The following is a 16,703-nucleotide window of genomic DNA, read 5'->3' on the forward strand; positions in this document are numbered from 1 at the left end:
AAATGGCTTCACACTCACTCTCCCCGGTACAGAAACCCAGATGCCAGAGCGTGTATCCTCTGTGAAATCTCCACAAGGAAAAGGCACTGGCTCGCTTTTCTTTCTACAAAGAAGGCTTGCTTTTTGGCCGCATGAACCGATGCCGTGTAAAACCACCGTCTTACCTCAGGTGATGATGGTTCTGCCTTTCTTTAGGCCACACACACATGTGCCAGCCCAATAGTTTCTCCGGGAGGTGCATCCCGCCGCTGTCCTCCCACGGAATCTCCCTTCACTCCCCTCCGTTTATTCCACCCGCACTTGCCCCATTGCTCCTCTTCCTACTGCCACAAGCCACCGCACCACGCCACGACCTACCAACGGAAAAGGCAGGCAATCGCCACCACTTGCTACACTCAACTAGTAAGTACTTGTGCTTCACTAGAACGAACAGAACAGAAACCAGTCCACATTTTACACCACATGTTGTTGCCGCCTATGTACACACATCCCAAGTGGCCGAGGACAACTTTCGAGATAATAATCACACTCTACTCTAAAACGTGGATGCGCTCCAAGGGCAGGGCGCCCATCACTTCGACGCGCTAACTACTGGCAGCAACGCAGATACGCTGCTCACTGCTCATCGGGCACCTTGGCAAGCGGGCTCAGAAACCCGGCTGGTACGACGAGTACTGAAGCTTCGGGGTGCGGGCCATGTACTGCCTTACAGCGTCCTGATTCGAGTGGAAGATCAGCCTCATTTCCTTTATCTGCACGAAAAATCAACAGCTAAATGAGTGAGACCAGCATCATGGTTGAGAGCTAGTACTAGGTAAGTACTAGCAGCTGCAGGCACCTCATCGACGACTACCAATCATCCCTGTAACTATGCAAGTTATTACTCTATTTCAAATACTATATAAGCACAATGGGTGGCGTAATTACTATGGAACAACATAATGGCAAAGGAATGGGGGACAGGCAGGTACACTAGTACAATGGTACTCCATCGGTAAAGAAATATAAGAGCGTTTAGATCTCTCTTATATTTCTTTACAGAGGGAGTAAGTGACATTATTCATGTGCAAATTATTAGTCATAAACTTCCTGATGAATCAAAAAAGAGTGAGCAATATATCTTTGTCGACTATGTTTTCCTTCATTATTTTAGTAGCCAGCTGGATAGTTAGTGGCAACCCAATTACTTCATTATATAAAAGGAACGGAGGGAGTAGCATTTAGGTTTCAGCATTTCAAAAAGGGCGAGTGGTGAGTGCTGAGGGACTGTAGTTATAGATCACATATGTCGGCTTATAAAACACCTAACAGACATTGCAGCAAAAGAAAACATGTGCAGAAAATTAACAAAGTTATTTAAGTCGACCAGTAAAGTTAACCAGACTGACACAACCCACCCTCGTCTTTCACATGCTTCACAAAGCTCATGCACCCATGTGCCCAACACTTGGTTTGAGAGTAAACGGCTAGTCTAAATAAGTAATACAGCTTTATTTCCCATTTGAAGTTGATAAAGGACCCATACATGTAAGCGTTTCTACGATTTTTTATCATAAAATTTCTTAATCTAATTCATTCCATTAGTCCGTGTGTTACACTTTGGTCTAGTCTTCAACTCCTCATATGTGACACTCGCGTTGCTACATAGCAAGTGACCTCTTAGATCAAGTACACTGGTACCTGACTCTAAGCGGTAAGAGCTCTGGCACTGATGTGCACTCAACAAATTGTCCATGTTCAAAAAAAATTGATATATGCTGTGACCTTGCATAAGGCATGAAAGGTCCATCTAGAATAAAAATCCTTCTCAGAATGATGAAGCTTTTCTTTTCTTTAAGAAAATGATAAGTATTTCACTGGCAAACACCAGGTCTCCAGGATAAGTTAACATTGAATAACACATGCTTCAATAGAGATTTTAGTTAAATCTCTACTTCTCTTGGTAATTACATCAATGGCCAAGTGTTTATTCGACACAAATTCATTCAAACTATCCGTCCAAATTCCAGGCACAGGCCCATAAGTGTATATCCCAATGGTTGCTCAAAAAATCCAAATGCAGTACGTAAATGGGTAATACAACTGCAGATATTCTGCAAAGATTCTATTGCGAAATAGCATAGAACTGGAGCATTTAATGCAGTTGTATCAGAATCCAGACAAAGAGAGGACATGAATATTTACTAGAAGGATAATAGCTTTCTCACCAAGTTACAAACAAACCGTAAATGGAGAGGCTAGAGTTAAATCAGGAAAATGAAATAGGAGATATCTGTGTACCTCGATTAAAGAATCAGAACTTAAGTTGATCCCTTTGCAGCTCGGCACTTCCTTGCTATTAACAAAGATTGAGCATTTCCCGATGTTCTTGATATGGAAAGACCCACTTTTATCCATCTTGATAACCGCCTGATTTTCAGAATATAGCACGAATTTAGCAAAACATAACACAGTGCCCACTATTTAGGGCAGTTCACCAGCCTGATACCCTAACTCGCAACTTAAAGGAGAACATGTGAATGGGGTTAGTGGATGCAACCACTGGGGGTCAGATGTAACCAGAGATGCCTGCTGTTAATTACTTAAAACAGTTAACTATTTCAGGAGCATGGCATGGTCAGACGATGTACAAATTACAAGATACACAGAGTCATAGAATGCCAAAAGGTCGCAATTTTATAATACAAGTGTGGTCAACATCAATAGCTGGAGATGTTTTTAAAACTATCCATAACAAGTCAAGAAAACAAAGTGTTAAGACTAACAGTTTCTCAATTTAATAATAACACAAAGGCATGGTACAAATCATTGAGATAAATATGCAAGTCAACCCTAGAGTGAAAAAAGAGACCTAGATAAACATAATTCATCCCCCACAGACTTTTCCAGTCCCAAATATTGCCAACTAAACAAAGTCGACAACTCCACTGGCTCAAACAAACATGTGCCCTGCACGTTAAAATGTCTTCTGACAATGCATGACACATAAAGCTTTTTACTGCTGTCAGGGTCAGGGCAGAGTAGACCTTCTGTGGCCACCAATTACACTAAGACCAGCAGATGAGCTAAAAGTACATTTTCTTCAGGAGCTAACCTCAAACAGAAGAACCAACTAAACAAAAAAACAAGACTCTACCGGATATAGATATTTCTCATCATATTTTAGGCATCAGCTATTTCCTGAACTGTGACTAAAATTCATTAACTTGGAAAAAAATATTCAAGCAAATACCTGTCGGCGAGATATTTTGTTCGCCCTCCCTTCTTTTGCTAAATCTATGTCTACTTTTACGTCTTCTGTCTCTCTTCCCAGAATAACCTGAGAAAAGAAGAGAGAGAAATGCAACTAAAAGTCAGAAATGGTGCCAAGATATTGCACAAATGTGAAAATATTATGTATTTCATACAAGTTAAAGAAGACAATGTGCAAAAATAATAATGAAAGTGAAAGCCACACAATAACCAGCCTGGTCGTATCTTTCTACTTAAAGATTGAATTAGAAGAAATGAAGAATTCAATCAGCATTCGATTATGAGACAGAAACAAGATAGGTGAGTTTTCAAACTGCTAGTGAGTAGCAGGTGTGATGCTGTTCAGAAATAACCAAACATATGAATTTGTTTCTATCTGCAAATATGAACACAACACGAAATTTAAACGATGCAACTGTTCAGCGCAGATGTATGAACATAAGTTCTCCGTTCTCTGGAGAAGCCGAGCTGTGTCTTGTTATATGTGATAGATCATATTAGCTGAAAAACATCAGTTGGATTTACCTCAGGATCCTTTATGTAGTACTTCAAGTGCAGTCCATAGATAACTGCAAAGGCACCTCGAGACATGATACCTCGGTTCACATAAGACCGAGCACCCTGCTCCAACCTTATCAATGATTTCCTGTTCTCTGGATGATCAAATCTGGAAACTGGCCATGCAAATACATAGATAATGGTAAGTAGACATTTCTTTTCTCCTGTACATGGTACGCAAATGTCTAACTGTAGCTAATAACATACAAGGTCCAAAGTACCAGAAAAGTAAAATTGCTGTAAATTAAACTCAATCAATTTCTTTTTTTTCTCGAACGACGCAGGAGAGCTATGTGTCATTTCATTAAGGAAAGAAATACAAGCAGAGACCAGCAGGCCAGCTCTCAGAGGTCTAATAACAGACTCCCCATGAACAAAAGAAAATCAACCTCGCCCAAACACACCCTGATCTAACTGTCAGGGATAAGCTACCTGATGAGTAGCTCGTGGAGGACTGGAGCACCAACCAAACACCAGAAGTTACTCTCAAAAGCAGCTGCCTGTAACACTAATGGAATACAAGGCCTGGCACCCTCAAACGCAACATGCATTGCGGTGTTTCGATATTTTCCAAGCCACAAGGATGATGGGGGAGTTGGGGCCTTTCTTCAATTCCTTGGGCACACTTCTGACAGCACTATACCACCAATTGGAGAAACGTGTTAAATCAGATTGAGGGGCAAGAGCAGCCAGGCCCAATTTTTGTAGGATAACCATCCAAACATGCCTTATAAAGACACAAGAAATAAGGATAAGTTGGATTGTTTCCTCTTCTTGATCACAAAAGGGACGAGCAGTAGGATGCGGCAGCCCCTATATTAGCCAAGTGATCTGATGTACAGCATCTATTCTTGATTGCCGGACAGATAAAGAATTTGCAGCAGAGTGAGCCCATGATTTTCAAACCCGTTGCCATGGTGCAAACTTGATGGAGCCAGGAAAATAAGCATTGTAAGCCGACTTACTAGTGTAAGTCACGCTTCTTGGTGTGCATGGACTAAGCTTGATCAGTTTTATTGTTCTATGACACGTGGTTTGCATTCAAATTGCCACTAAGAGGGAAAGGGCCACGCCACATCCAGTTAAGTGGGTCCATACACCTTACACTAGTGCCAGAACCCAGAACAGAATATATTTTCCTTCTTAAGCCTACTAGCTGACCAATACCCCACCCGTATGACGAACTGATGACTAGTCTCATTTTTAGTGACTATAAGCACTGATAGTGAAGTACTACAACAATGGGACCATTATTTCAGCACAATAGGACTCATGGTTTAGCACAATACTTTTTTTTGGAATGTGCATATCTATACAAACTTGCATATATTAATGTAGCACATCCTTAACCACATTCAGAATAATTTGATAGATGGTTCATATTTACCTGCAGGGTGAGATGAATCAGCCTGGTCCCATGGGATTAGATCCTGATCAAGTATCTGCAATGAACCGAAAGGGGTGAATCAGAAGTAACACGGTGAAAGGCTCTATTATCTAAGTTAACAGATACATACCAGGGCTTCTAAATCATAGTAGTTTGGAATATCATTTTCAATGTCCAAGCATTCTTCTGGTGGAGCTGATGCCGGCACGGCCGCAATAGGGTCTTGAAGACCCAAATCCGGCAATGCATGTGATGGCATACAGTTCTGTAGAGCAGAGGCATCTTGCAATTCTGACTGATTGTCATGTGAGTTGTAATTCATGTGATCAGGCACTTGAACAGGATTGAACAACATCAAACTTTGGGAGTTATCAAAAAAATCGTGCTGTCCTAAACTGCACGATGGTCCTTCACCAAATCCAGATGGGTGAATAGCAGGTAAAGCTAGCATGCATGTGCTCTCATCATTCGTGTCAATATTACCATGCATAAGTGCACTGGAAGTTGAAGGACCTTCAGAGGGTATAGCTCCTAGGATGCAACCTTTATTAAGTACCACTGAACCTTCTTTTTGTTCTGAAGTGGATGGGCTAAGCTTCATTGGTTGTGATGGAGATTGGGCATTTGCCATGTCTCCTCTCTTTATTTGGACCAAATCACTCGCATTGGAATGCTCAGCCTTTAATGGAGAGCTAGTTGCAGGGGGGAATGGAGATTCGGAGTTCCGCGCAAAAGAAGCAGTAGGGCGCAGGGGAGAAAACTCGCCATGTGTACTAGCATCGTCATTGCAAGGGATTTCAGGATCTTCCGTATTTAACATGCATTCCGCATACGGGCCCGGATAACATACTTCAGGTGTAGTAGGGACCAGGATCATTTCCGAAACACCCTCAACGTTATGATGTACATGGCCTGAATCTACCTGATCATAGCAAATGTTGGCCTCATCAGGGTGCAACATATTCTGCATGACGGAGTCTGCACCCAGTACACCTTTTGTATCAGGATCATCCAAGTCTTCCTGATTCGTATCATGTGGAGAATTCAGAAAATTTTCACCGTTCAGGAGATCAAACTCATCACTGTTACTGAAAAAGGGAAAATCCATGTAATCACCTTCTGGCATTGCTGCATCATCTAAACCAGGCATGCAAATCCCACCATCTGCTTGCAATGCTAGAGGGTCTCTGTTGGCTGTCTTTATTTTCTTACCATCAGCAAGAGTAAGTGTGTTTGTTTCATCAACCCCGTTCCAGATTGCTTCTCCGCTGTTATTAGCAGGGAAATGGACATGTTCAACTCCAACTTGATCAGTAATCAACATTTCTTTTGATTCTGCTACTTCATTGCCACATTGGTTGCTAGATGCCAATTGCTGAAACTGCAGAGAATCCTGAAAATCTGTGATACCTCTAAGAGAGACATTGTTCACTTCACTAGGCTCAGGAACTTTTTGCGTGTAGGCGTCATACATTTGAACATCTGAATAGACATATGGTGCATTATTGGCGGCATCCTCATCTTTTATCATGCTCCCAGGATGCTGTGCATGGAAAGAATGGCCATTTATTTCAGGATGTGTCTGTTGTGCACCACTGTAGCTTCCACCTGCTTGTCCATAGCAGCTCACTGTATTCATCCCTGGTTCAATATTTTGAACTACATGCTGATCATGTGAAGGTTTAGGTACGCCTCCGCAGACACACTCCCCGCCAATCGCCATGCAAGAACAAGGGGCAATGAGAAAACCAAGGTCATTGGTGTTACAGGGTTCATTGCATACTCTCTTTCTCATCGCATAGTATAAATTCTTGACACTCTCTATTTTTCGCTTCTGAAATGAGAAATCTTTTGCCTTGGAGTTGACAAGTTTATGTAGCTTGGCAGGGTTGGAAGTGGAAAGTTCAGTCTCATACTCAACCATCCGAGCAGAAGCTTGTGCTGAGATCTCTGGGTCATATAGCAATGAAGTCCAACGATCTTGTATTTCTTGAAGGGTGAATTTACGGGAAAAACATACAGCTCCTTTCGCCAAGGACTCCAAAGAGGCACCAGTCTACAGGTATCAAAATTATTATTTTAACAATTAGTAGTAAATAGGGGAGTGGTCATAAATTCAGATTTCAGAATTTCATAAGCAGTTGCCAGAGCAGCCTTTCTCATTTTTGTTCACTGGTACAATAAAAAGAGCACTCATTAGGCCTATCTCTTCATGCCATCTTTTTTAACGCAAACAAATTTGATTGTTACACGGCCAATAAGCTGACATGTGCGAATACAATATAACGTGTCACGAATAAATTTAATTATATAGCAATGCAAAAATTTACAGAAGGTTAACAACTTGTAAATTACAGATTCGAAGGTTAAAAGATTGTCGCGGGACCAAAAGACCACAACAGGAACTGTTTCGAGCCAATCACACGAGGCATCAATTTCTGATTGCATCATGCTGTCAGTTAACTCATATGTGCTGCAGAGCGACACGCTTCCTTCTAACACAAAATGAAATCAAGAACATTGACTGTAAAAAACAGCAATGCCCGAGAATTACCCAAGCTCTGTGCAGTGCAGACTTGCAGAGCATCACCCCTATGCAATTAAAACACAAAGAAAGCAAAGAACACTTGCTGTAAACAACAGGGGGGTCCAAGAATTTCGCAAGTAACGGGTGCAGGAATTTTGCAAGGCCGGGTGGGGACTACGCATTCTGACTAGCGGGCAGAGCCCCTCTGGCTCCATGGTGCTCCGGCGGGCAGGAAACCGCCTAAGAACAGCAATTGGACAACTCAATCGAGGCCGACCTAACGGACGCGTCGGCACGGACGGCTACTGTGCGATTGCGGCCGCGATTCGGGGCTACGGGGGCGTGGGTTACCTACCTCGATGGCGTTCTTGAGGAGGATGTCGTCCTCGACGAGCCAGTCCCCCGCCGACGTCGACGCCGCGAGGGCCCCCATGGCGGCGGCGGCGCCGGATACGCCGCTTGGGTGGGGGGGAAGAGGGGGTGGGGGGAGTGGTTGGGGCGCGCGCGTGGTCTAGGGTTTAGTGGAGGGAGGAGGGGAGGGGAGAAGAGTGGCCGGGGTGGGCGGTGGCGGGTTCGGGTGTGGGTGGTGGGAGGTCCGTGAGAGGCGCGTCACGGAATTGGATCGGACCCGGTAGTGGGGATTGTGGAACGAACGTGAACGGCAGGTGACAAGCCGAAGAAACCAAAGAGCTCGCCACAAATTTACTGCTGCATGATTTCTCTTTATTTGCAGAAGTGCCAATGATGAACTTTTTTTTTTACTTTTTTGCAGGAAAAGAAAGTGAACTCTACATGTAAAGTTTCACCAATACATATTTTTGTTTATGGGCGACGGAAAAAAGGAATACGTGTGAATAATATATTCACTTTGCCATTGTGGATCCACAAACTGAATTGGTAACGAGAACTTTGACGTCAACGATGTGACACTTCATCCAAAAGATTCTTCGAGCACTCTTTTTGTTCTAAGCAGAAGGTTGATTCCGCTCCGCTGCGAGTTGCGGGGTGATAAATCGAGTAGTGCTGAGAGATCCTAGTCCTAGTCTAATAGAGATGTTAAAATGGGGCTTTTGATTGATCATGAGTGAATCGGGAGAAAATAAGGTTGGTGCTACACTAATAGCCACTTGACTGTAAGATAGTTTTGAGTAAACTTGGTTTTAGCCTCGGTTTGCCACTACAAAAAAATTGTTAGACATTTTCTACATGAGGCTTTTGATTGATCATGAGTTAGTTATTTTTGGCAAGAAAATTAAACTATAGAGATGTTAAAATGTATTGCCATGTCATATCAAATAAAATAACAAAATAGTTATTTTCAGCCACAAAAACATACATGCATGACTACATGGATATAGTAAACAAAGGGAAACAATAATAATAGCAGGCGCGGCGGAGCACGTTTGTTCTTGTAGTATGCGTATATGTGTGATGGATGGGGCAAACACGGCGGCCTCTTCTCATGGATGACCCGTAATTGGATCTACTTCCGGTCGGTGGGCATGTTGTCCAGTTCATGCATGTAGTCACGATGCTTGGAGAGACAGAACCTGCGCACCCCGTATTGGGAGTACCTCTTCCCTTCATCATGATTCTCTAGCACCCCGGCTGCCCTGTTCTGCTTTGTCACCCTACATGTACATCCATCGGTTGTTTCACACAAAAATAACTTTAAATCAAATCTTGAGCGATGGTAGAAAAACTGATCAAGTGCGGTGTGTCGAAATGTGGAGTCCTAAATGTGGATGGAAGTTTTGTTTTATTTTTGTAGTACCTGACTTCAGGGTTGGTGGTGATATTGCGCACAAGTTGCATCACACAAATACCGACGGCCACACCAGTCGTCGCAAACAGCGGGTACACCTGGATGTTTGAATCACTAATCAGGCATTAACATGATGAATTGCATATTACGATGTTATGGGTAGAAGGAGGCATGTCCTGTAACTTAACATGACTGTTGTATGACTATGTATGGATTTCCTATGCCATCATGAACACAAACAAAATCTCTGAGATTTCATTTACCATACATTTTGGTCATGTGTGTTTATGTTCATGGCTAAATCAAAATATTGTCGAGGTCTTTGATGCATATGGAATATAAGACATGTGACACAAATGACCTATGCAATAACAAATCGTGGTTGGCAGTTATCAAATAATTCTCCCATGTGTTGATTGATCTTTGATAAGTTTTAGATCATATGTAGGCAGCAATCAACAAAACATGTATATTTCTTTAGACACTGTAGATCGGGTAATTACTTGATTGCCCATAAGGCACCAAACGAAGTATAAGAAGGAAAGTAATGATTCTGATAAACCAATAGAAATAGGCATAAACTTCCAATAAAATCAAGTAATGTGCTTGATTTGCATCTGCAAATGGATAACCTAAATTATCGTTACATACCTCGGGTCGAATCCATCGAGAACCCATTTGATTGATTGGATTGTTTGTTGTTCTTTTCACAGCAGAAGAGATGACGAGGATGGCGATGGAGAATGAATCGTAAGTAACTCCCCGCTTTCCTCAAAACCTATAAATAGGAACACCTTTTATTACACCCTCCTTGAAATAGCAATGCCTTTTCTTTCATCCTCCTATTTTTATCCACATACATTTTGGAGGATTTTTTGTTTTATTTTTTTCAACAACATAAAAGCATACAGGACCCCCTGCCATCTCTAAGAGGTCCTTCAGCGGGAAAACATATAAAGATGGCAAGAAATCACAGATCAAGCTAGGCACATAGGTCGCATGTGGAGATCATCTTTGTAGCAAAAGTTTCCCATCACAAGGGATTTTGTGGTTTCGTAACTCAAGGAAGAGCGTAATATGCAAAGTGTTTTTTTAATAAATGTAGATAGAAATTTAACCATGTGTTTTTAAATTCAAATGGTAGATGAGTAAAATAATATTTACCCATGTGTCAAAAAAGTGTTTTTAGATTTGTATTCAAAAGGACTTTTGTACGGTTGTGACGCCTCATCCATGGACTGAATTCTAGACCGACCTTGGGCATCGTATTACTAGCCCATGATGGCGTGTGTTGTCGCACCCGTTCTTTCTGATATTATTTTAATAGTTGTCACATACGTGAGGTTATATTTTCTATATCACTAAACTAGGATTGGAGACCTCCCATTCAGTTGAGGACTTTGATTTTGATTGAGTGCCTAGTTTTGGCTTGGTCTTAGCCTTGGGATTCTCTGGATGGATGGGTTTCCTTAGTAAATGTTGTGATGGTGTGGACCTTGTACATATATTAAATCTACTAAGATTTGTTTTTCTCCCTTTTTTATTTTTTTATTGCATCTCCGACATTTACATCTACTAGGCAATTGAAATATGTCGACATGTGATTTATTTGTTTTGACTGCATCGCCTCCAACGGCCTCTCGGGAAGGTTTCTATTCTTGTGTTCCGGTTCGTCGCCGCTGAGTCGCCAACATGCTTGGTCTTTTTTGTCACACATCCCTTGCTGAAGAAAACGGAGGACTTTGCAAGGTTTATTCTCTGGCCCGATGCATTACAATACCTTTCCATCAATGAAGACAACTCATTTGCTCCGGTAGCACTAGCTTTTACAAACAGCAGGCTATCATCCGCGAAGAGCAAGTGGCTAACCGGCGGAGCCGAAGGTGCTACTCGAATTCTGTTCAACTGGGATGATTCATCTTGGTTTTTTAAGAGGCACGAAAGGCCCTCTGCTGCAAGTAAAAAACTGGGTCTCCTTGACGGATTCCCCTTGAAGGAATAAAACCATCAAGCTTAGATCCATTAAACAGAACTGAAAACTTAACTGAAGATACCATTCTCATCACTGTATCAACCCACTCCTGTGCAAAACCCATCTTGGTCATGATTGCTCGCAAATAAACCCATTCCACACGGTCATAGGCCTTCATCATGTCCAGCTTTACTGCGCAAAATCTATTCCTCTTGGCTTTGTTTCTCTTCATAAATGTAAGCATTCGTAAGCAGTGATAATATTATCAGTAATTAGCCGGCCTGGGACGAATGCAGATTGTTCCTCAGATATTATATCAGGCAAGATTTGCTTCAACCTATTGGACAGCACCTTTGAAGCAATTTTATAAAGCACATTGCACAAGCTTATGGGGTGAAATTGGGTTAGGTTTGTGGGATCTTTAACCTTTGGTATTAGCACAAGAATCGTTTCGTTGATTACCTCGGGGCTCTCCTCCCCACGCAGGATCCTCAAAACCACATACGTTACTTCAGTGCCACATAGCTCCCAATGTCTCTGGAAGAAATGTGCCGGGTATCCATCTGGCCCCGGTGCTTTTGTGGGATACATCTGGAAAAGAGCATTTTTGACCTCCATGGGAGTGTATGGAGCAGTCAACCCATCATTCATCTCACCCGTGACTCTGACCGGAACTGAATCAAGCACCACATCCATGCCCGATGTACCCTCCGACGTAAACAAGTTTTTATAGAACTCGTTAGTTAATTGCACCATCTCAGCCGGATCCTGGGTTAGAGAACCATCAGCCCGCTGCAAGGATTTTATCGTGTTCTTTCTTCGGCGCATGCTCGCATGCCTTTGGAAGAATTTCGTATTGCGGTCCCCATCTGATAGCCAATCAATGCGCAAACGCTGCCGCTGTTTTATCTCCTCCATATGATATAGATCCACCAAGCGATCCGTAATTTTTATCTCTGCATGTGAGGGAGATAAACGCCGGGGGTCATTCTGCAAAGTTGCCAACTCCTTCTTCAGTTTTTTAATTTCTTTTGCAATGTTCCCAACAATGGCCGCACTCCACTGTTGCAAAGATGCTGATAGGTCACCCAACTTTGTGCTTAGTTTTGTCACCGTTTGTCCTTGGGGTGCCGCTGTCCACATGCCCTCGAGGCAATCACCAAATTCCTCATGCTTCTCCCAGTACAACTCGTACTTAAATAGCTTCCTTTGGATAGACGCCGGCTCACTGGGCTCGAGAGCTAGTCTGATCGGGCAATGATCTGAAGATGCGCCCGTCTCATGGAACAGACTTGCCTGGGGATACAAAGCTGTCCACTCCGAGCTTGCCATAGCACGGTCAAGCCGGACACGGCAGTAACCCCCACCTGACGTCTTCTTCTCAAAAGTCCATGCTTTCCCATGATAGCCTAGATCTTGAAGGCCACACACATCCATGGCTTCCCGAAATCCTTCAATCTGAGAAGACCTGCGTTGACCAGCCCCGGAGTGTTCATGTTGGTGTAGAACTTCATTGAAGTCCCCAATACACAGCCACGGCAAGTTGGTTTCAGCCGTCAAGGACTTTAGCAAATCCCAGGTTTTGTATCTTTCCCCCGCTTGCGCCTCGCCATACACACAAGTAAGCCTCCACTCTGAAAAATTTGGGATAGAAACAGTAGCATCTACATGATACTCCGAGTAACCAAAAACATCTAGCTTTATTCCATCATTCCAAAAAAACCAATGCCGCCACTACGGCATGAACTACCAACAGCATAAGAGTGATTAAAACCTAAAGTACCAGCAAGATTTTCGACACGTGCTTTAGATATCTGAGTTTCTACTATGCATAGCACTGTCTGGGCCAATTGCTTCGCTAGGTCACGAAGCTCACGAATTGTCGCAGCTTTGCCCACACCACGACAATTCCAACACAGAAGATTCATTGTGCTCGGCAATCCTCCCCTCGGGAGGTCGCCGATTTTGCATCATTTTGTTTTTCACTTGTTGGTACTTTATTCCCATTATTCTTCTCAGCACTTGTCCTGATTCTCTTCGGATCCTGCTTTGACGATGGGCTGGCAGGGATCGCTGGAGGAGGCAGGGCTAGTGTGGTCTCTTTTGCCGACGCTACCGTCCCGGCACCGTCCATTGGTCCAGACAGTTCAGAGGCGCGCTTCCTGTTCGCTTCTTCAGCATGCTGCATCTCTAGGTCCATATCCTGCTCCAGGTCCTCTTTGTCATCTGTTCCAGGTTGGTTGCTTGCTCGGCCTCCCGAGCGTCCACCCCGGCGACCACCGCGCCTTCCACGGCCACGGCCGCCACCTGGTCCTTGACCCACGCGCATGTTCCAGGTTGCCCTTAGATCCTTGAAAAACAGAGCTGATGGGGCATGTATTCCATTGCCATGTCCCTTGAAGACGTGGCCCAGATGTCCACACACCGCACACCAATCTGGGAGCCTTTCATACTTCACCAAATAAATCTGCTTTTCTCCTCCCTGAATCATTGAGACTGTGTTCTTCAGGGGCTTATAAACATTGATCTTCACCCAAACCCGGTAAAAGTTCCCGGCAAAATCTTGAGTGATTGGTTCCACAAACAAGACTTCTCCCACCTTTGCTGCTAGCGCACCAACCAGGTGTGCATACTTATCCGGAACGTCATGAATTTGGATCCAGATATCAATTGTGTCGAGCTTCACCATGGTAGGCTTCATGACACCATCATAGGGAACCAACACCACCGCGTTGCCCCTAAAATTCCAGGGCCCCTCTTGCATGACTCGTTCCCAGTCGCCTAGGCAAAACAACTGGAGGGAATACAGATTGTCCTCCAGTGGACGGAACTTCACGTCATGAGCTAGATCCCATGCAACCCGCATGTTCTTGAAAAACCAGGTTTGGCTATAGGGTTTATCGATGTGAACCCTAGCCAGCGCCACCCACCTTGCAACATCTGGTGGCGCATCCTTCTCGTCGTACACCACATCATCAAGATCCTCCTCCCGCAGACCAAGCTTGGCCATCATCCTTTCCACTTCGGTAGCAGTGTTCGGTCCCAAAGACCCAGATCCATCTGCTGCCATAATCAAAGAAACTTGCCCGAGGAAACTCAGATCGGGCGATAAGCTAGGGGGGAACCCTATCTCTCTTTTCTTCCTAGGACACCGATCAAGGTCACTCGGCCCTAATCCTTCAGTCAAGGGAGATCGGAGGAGGGAAGGTCAAGAAAACTCGACGGCGGCGACAGAGTCGCCTCCGGGAGAACCAAAACCCTAACTAGAGGGAACGCCGCCAGGCCCTTATTGGGCGGCTTAAGCGCCAACGAGCGGAACCGGCGCTCACGCGCACACCTTCGTGGGCTGGCCCAGCCAGCGAACGGACGGTCGCGGTGTAATTCCCCTAGTCGCGGTTGCCAGGCCGCGGTTGACCGATCTGACTATTTCACCGTTGACTATTCAAAAAAGTGTTTTTCAATCAGGAATTAAAAAAATTCATTCACAGAAAAAAGATCACAGGTTAAACAAAGTTGACGAATTTAGAAGAAAAAATTCATAAAAATGGAAAAGGTTCATCGATCTTTAAAAAAATCACTCAATTTGAAAAAAGTTCATCGATTTTACAAAAGAATTTGATCGATTTTGAAAAAAAATCACTGATCTTGAAAAAAAGTTCATCAATTTTGGAAAAAAGTTCATAGATTTTGAAAACAAATCATTGATTTTGAAAAAAGTTCATAAGTTTTGAAAAAATTCCATTCAACGTTGAAAAAAAGTTCATCGGATAAGAAGAAAGAAATGCGTTCCAAAGAAAAAAGAAATAGAAAAGAGAAAAAGATGTAAGAAAAAAAGAAGGAAGAAAATGTGAACGAGCACATCATGTAAAGGGAGGTGGATGCGGTGGTTAGTGCAGCGTATGAATACCATGAGGTCGCAGGTTCGAAATACACCTGGCGCACGCGTGAGCAGTTTTCGCCCGCTAGCAAAATGGTCTATATCGGCCGCCTGAAGCGCCAAATAGGTATCCAACGCTCCTGGGTCTCGCCTATATTATCTGTTTTTAATGTTTTATATGCATTAGTATGCTATTTTATATTATTTTTGGGACTAACCTATTAACCTAGAGCCCAGTGCCAATTCCTGTTTTCCCCCTGTTTTTGAGCTTCGCAGAAAAGGAATACCAAACGGAATAAAACCTTCGCGATGATTTTTCTTGGACAAGAAGACAACCAGGAGACTTGGAGATGAAGTCGTAGGAGCCACGAAGCGGCCACAAGGACGGAGGGCGCGCCCAGGGGGTAGGGCGCGCCCCCACCCTTGTGGGCCCCTCGTGCACCTCCTGACCTAATTCTTTTGCCTATGTATTCCCATATATCCCCAAACCACCAGAGGCAGCCACGAAAACACTTTTCCACCGCTGCAACCTTCTGTACCCATGAGATTCCATCTAGGGACCTTTTCTGGCGTCCTGCCGGAGGGGTATTCAATCACGGAGGGCATCTACATCAACACCATTGCCCTTCCGATGAAGCGTAGGTAGTTTACCACAGACCTACGGGTCCATAGCTAGTAGCCAGATGGCTTCTTCTCTCTCTTTGATTCTAAATACCATGTTCTCCTCGATGTTCTTAGAGATCTATTCGATGTAATACTTTTTTGTAGTGTGTTTGCCGAGATAAGATGAATTGTGGATTTATGATCAGCTTATCTATGAATATTATTTGAATCTCCTCTGAATTCTTATATGCATGATTTGATATCTTTACAAGTCTCTTCGAACTATCGATTTGGTTTGGCCAACTAGATTGGTTTTTCTTGCAATGGGAAGTGCTTAGCTTTGGGTTCAATCTTGCGGTGTCCTTTCCCAGTGACAGTAGGGGCAGCAAGGCACGTATTGTATTGTTGCCATCGAGGATAAAAAGATGGGGTTTACATCATATTACTTGAGTTTATTCCTCTACATCATGTCATCTTACTTAATGCGTTACTCTGTTCTTCATGAACTTAATACTCTAGATGTAGGCAGGAGTCGGTCGATGTGTGGAGTAATAGTAATAGATGCAGGCATGTGTCGGTCTACTTGACACGGACGTGAAGCCTATATTCATGATCATTGCCTTAGATATCGTCATAACTTTGCACTTTTCTATCAATTGCTCGGCAGTAATTTGTTCACCCACCGTAATATCTTTTATCTTGAGAGAAGCCTCTAGTGAAACCTATGGCCCCGGGTCTACTTTCCATCATATAAGTTTCCGA

General features: G+C 43.5%; 2 protein-coding genes across 2 annotated transcripts; both read right to left on the bottom strand.

Moving 5' to 3' along the window:
- Nucleotides 1-403: 403 nt before the first annotated feature.
- On the bottom strand, nucleotides 404-8,290 carry LOC123123263 (uncharacterized). The gene is made up of 7 exons (XM_044543738.1): nucleotides 8,080-8,290; nucleotides 5,328-7,253; nucleotides 5,198-5,252; nucleotides 3,778-3,926; nucleotides 3,233-3,319; nucleotides 2,281-2,409; nucleotides 404-752 (listed from the first exon to the last, which is right to left on the bottom strand). Exons 1-7 carry the CDS (start codon nucleotides 8,155-8,157, stop codon nucleotides 648-650), a joined length of 2,529 nt encoding a protein of 842 aa, XP_044399673.1. The 5' UTR covers nucleotides 8,158-8,290; the 3' UTR covers nucleotides 404-647.
- Nucleotides 8,291-8,982: 692 nt separating this feature from the next.
- LOC123123264 (uncharacterized) lies at nucleotides 8,983-10,271 on the bottom strand. Its single transcript, XM_044543740.1, has 3 exons — nucleotides 10,141-10,271; nucleotides 9,499-9,587; nucleotides 8,983-9,355 (listed from the first exon to the last, which is right to left on the bottom strand). Exons 1-3 carry the CDS (start codon nucleotides 10,165-10,167, stop codon nucleotides 9,208-9,210), a joined length of 264 nt encoding a protein of 87 aa, XP_044399675.1. The 5' UTR covers nucleotides 10,168-10,271; the 3' UTR covers nucleotides 8,983-9,207.
- Nucleotides 10,272-16,703: the final 6,432 nt, after the last annotated feature.

This window comes from Triticum aestivum, chromosome 5D (genome assembly GCF_018294505.1).
Source record: "Triticum aestivum cultivar Chinese Spring chromosome 5D, IWGSC CS RefSeq v2.1, whole genome shotgun sequence".
Lineage (NCBI taxonomy): Eukaryota > Viridiplantae > Streptophyta > Magnoliopsida > Poales > Poaceae > Triticum > Triticum aestivum.